At 34.3% G+C, this 2,341-nt stretch overlaps 1 protein-coding gene across 1 annotated transcript; it reads left to right on the top strand.

Annotated features, from left to right (window-relative positions):
- Positions 1–375: 375 nt before the first annotated feature.
- On the top strand, positions 376–1,331 carry LOC107716957 (SLAM family member 9-like; the record flags this gene model as incomplete). The annotated part of the gene is made up of 3 exons (XM_016523598.1): positions 376–664; positions 833–1,135; positions 1,215–1,331. Coding segments are annotated over exons 1-3 (709 nt in total), but the record flags the coding sequence as incomplete, so codon positions are not given.
- Positions 1,332–2,341: the final 1,010 nt, after the last annotated feature.

The raw sequence follows: 2,341 nt of genomic DNA, 5'->3' as shown, positions 1-2,341 counted from the left end.
AAGGTTTGAGAACCCTAAGTGAGATTCAGTGAGCCTGTTTTATCTACTGATCTCAGTGTCTCATTTATTTATTTAAATTATAAAGCAGAATTTAACTTTCAAGTTGTAATTATAGAGTTTTTATTTTATTTTTATATAAATTACGTAACATCACACATTGATTTTACAAGATAAGTAAAAAATAAAAAAATAAAGATACAATTATTGGTTCATGCTTACCTGTCTCACCTTTCACTTTGTTGCTCTGGATGTTATTCAGTTCATATTCAATCTACAGTTGGTTTCAGGCTTTAGAAACCATTAGGAGCTTTCATTTTCTCATGTTAATGTTCTTCAGGTGTGTTTGGGGCTAAATCAAATGAAATAATGTTAGTGATGGAGGGAGATTATGTCACTCTAAACACTGATGACATTGAAAAACATGAAGATGACATGGTGTGGCAATTTGGAGCTGAAAAGTCTCAAATAGCTATAATTAAAATAAAGAAGCAAATCTCCTCCACATCTGATGGTCCTGACGGGAGATTCAGAGACAGACTGAAGCTGGACAATCAAACTGGATCTCTGACCATCACAAACATCACAACTCAACACGCTGGACTCTATGAACTACAAATAACTGGAGTGAAACTGTCATCAAAAACATTCAGTGTTTCTGTCTATGGTGAGTAGAGATCTTTTGTCCAAACATGCACATATTCTTGTTTTATTAACTACTTACATATTAAATAATTTTATATATTGAGATCACAGACACATGCACTAAAAACATTGAACCAAAAATAAGATTGATTAGATTTATCCACATCTCTCTTTATTCTCATGTTTTCAGCTCGTCTGCCTGTTCCTGTCATCAGCAGTAACTCTTCACAGTGTTCTTCATCATCATCATCATCACAGCAGAATTGTTCACTGCTGTGTTCAGTGGTGAATGTGGGTCATGTGACTCTCTCCTGGTACAAAGGAAACAGTTTATTGTCCAGCATCAGTGTGTCTGATCTCAGCATCAGTCTCTCTCTACCTCTGGAGGTGGAATATCAGGATAAAAACAGCTACAGCTGTGTGCTCAACAATCCCATCATCAACCAGACCAGATATAACATCAACATCACTCAACTCTGTCAGCCATGTGCAGGTACAGCAGAGGTTTTGTGATCTGATCTCTGTCTTTTGTTATAGGTCAGACACATTCACTTCTGTATTTTACCTTACAGCACTGGACCCAGACTCTCCTTCGCAACAAGACTTACCTCTAAAAGTGTTGATCTCTGCTGCTGCTGGATCTCTGTTGATTGTGGCTGCAGTCATGATCTTCTGGATCTACAGGAAATGTACAGAAACTGATAGAGAAGGCAAGCGTTACCTCCTGTTTTTACTGTTTGTTATAAAAAATACTCTAAATGTTTTAATAAATTGATAGCCTTAGAAATCCTATATGTTTAAAGATTCAGCCCTCTGTTGGTGTTCAAATTAACATTTTTATTCATTATATTTAGTAATAGCTTACATTGAAGAATATTTTTCTAATTTGAATTAGTTCATACTCTGCTGAAGACTTTTTATGTATGTGTGAACCGTTAGATAGATAGATAGATAGATAGATAGATAGATAGATAGATGAAGAAACAGATCTATTTAAGATTGTGTTTTCTTGTTCTATTATTGTTGTTCTTTAAATAGTTCAGACTTGTGAAGAAATAACGTATGCTGAGACAACATTCTTCAAAAGGAATTCACACAAACTGGTAAGATTTTAATCTCTGCATTTAGTCTTTGTATTATTTTTTTGCAGCAAGTCAGATTTAGACGTGTGTGTTTTTTCTGTATAATGATCTATTACATGCATTAAACACAACAGCATCAGATATTTAAAACCGTAACAAACAAACATGATATACATTAAAACATAATCAAACAAAAGAAAACATTTCCTCACATTAATTCAAAAAAGACTAGAACAAGACTTAGTTTGTGTTGTCAGTTGCTAGCCCTATTGCATATTAGCATAAGATACTCTTTAGCACAATAACAATAATATACAAATAAACAAAACCACAACAACAAACTAAAGCCTTATTTTTCTGCTTTATAACACCATGGCAGCATTTACACTGTCCATCATTTTTCACAGACATCTGTGCAGTTCATGCTACACAAAAATGGTGCAAAAATGTACCTTTTTGAGTAACAACAGTTTGTCACTTGGGTAGTACCCTCAAAGGGACATCTTTGTACCTTATTTACCCCAAAAGGACCAAGAGCACACATTACTACCTTAAGGGTCCATATTACTACTCTAAGGTATTTTAAGCACCCTAAAAGTGTATTACGTCATTTCAAT

The sequence above is a fragment of the Sinocyclocheilus rhinocerous genome, unplaced genomic scaffold (assembly GCF_001515625.1).
Source record: "Sinocyclocheilus rhinocerous isolate Xijiao unplaced genomic scaffold, SAMN03320098_v1.1 scaffold5074, whole genome shotgun sequence".
NCBI classification, from domain to species: domain Eukaryota; kingdom Metazoa; phylum Chordata; class Actinopteri; order Cypriniformes; family Cyprinidae; genus Sinocyclocheilus; species Sinocyclocheilus rhinocerous.
This window is presented reverse-complemented; position numbering and strand designations above follow the sequence as displayed.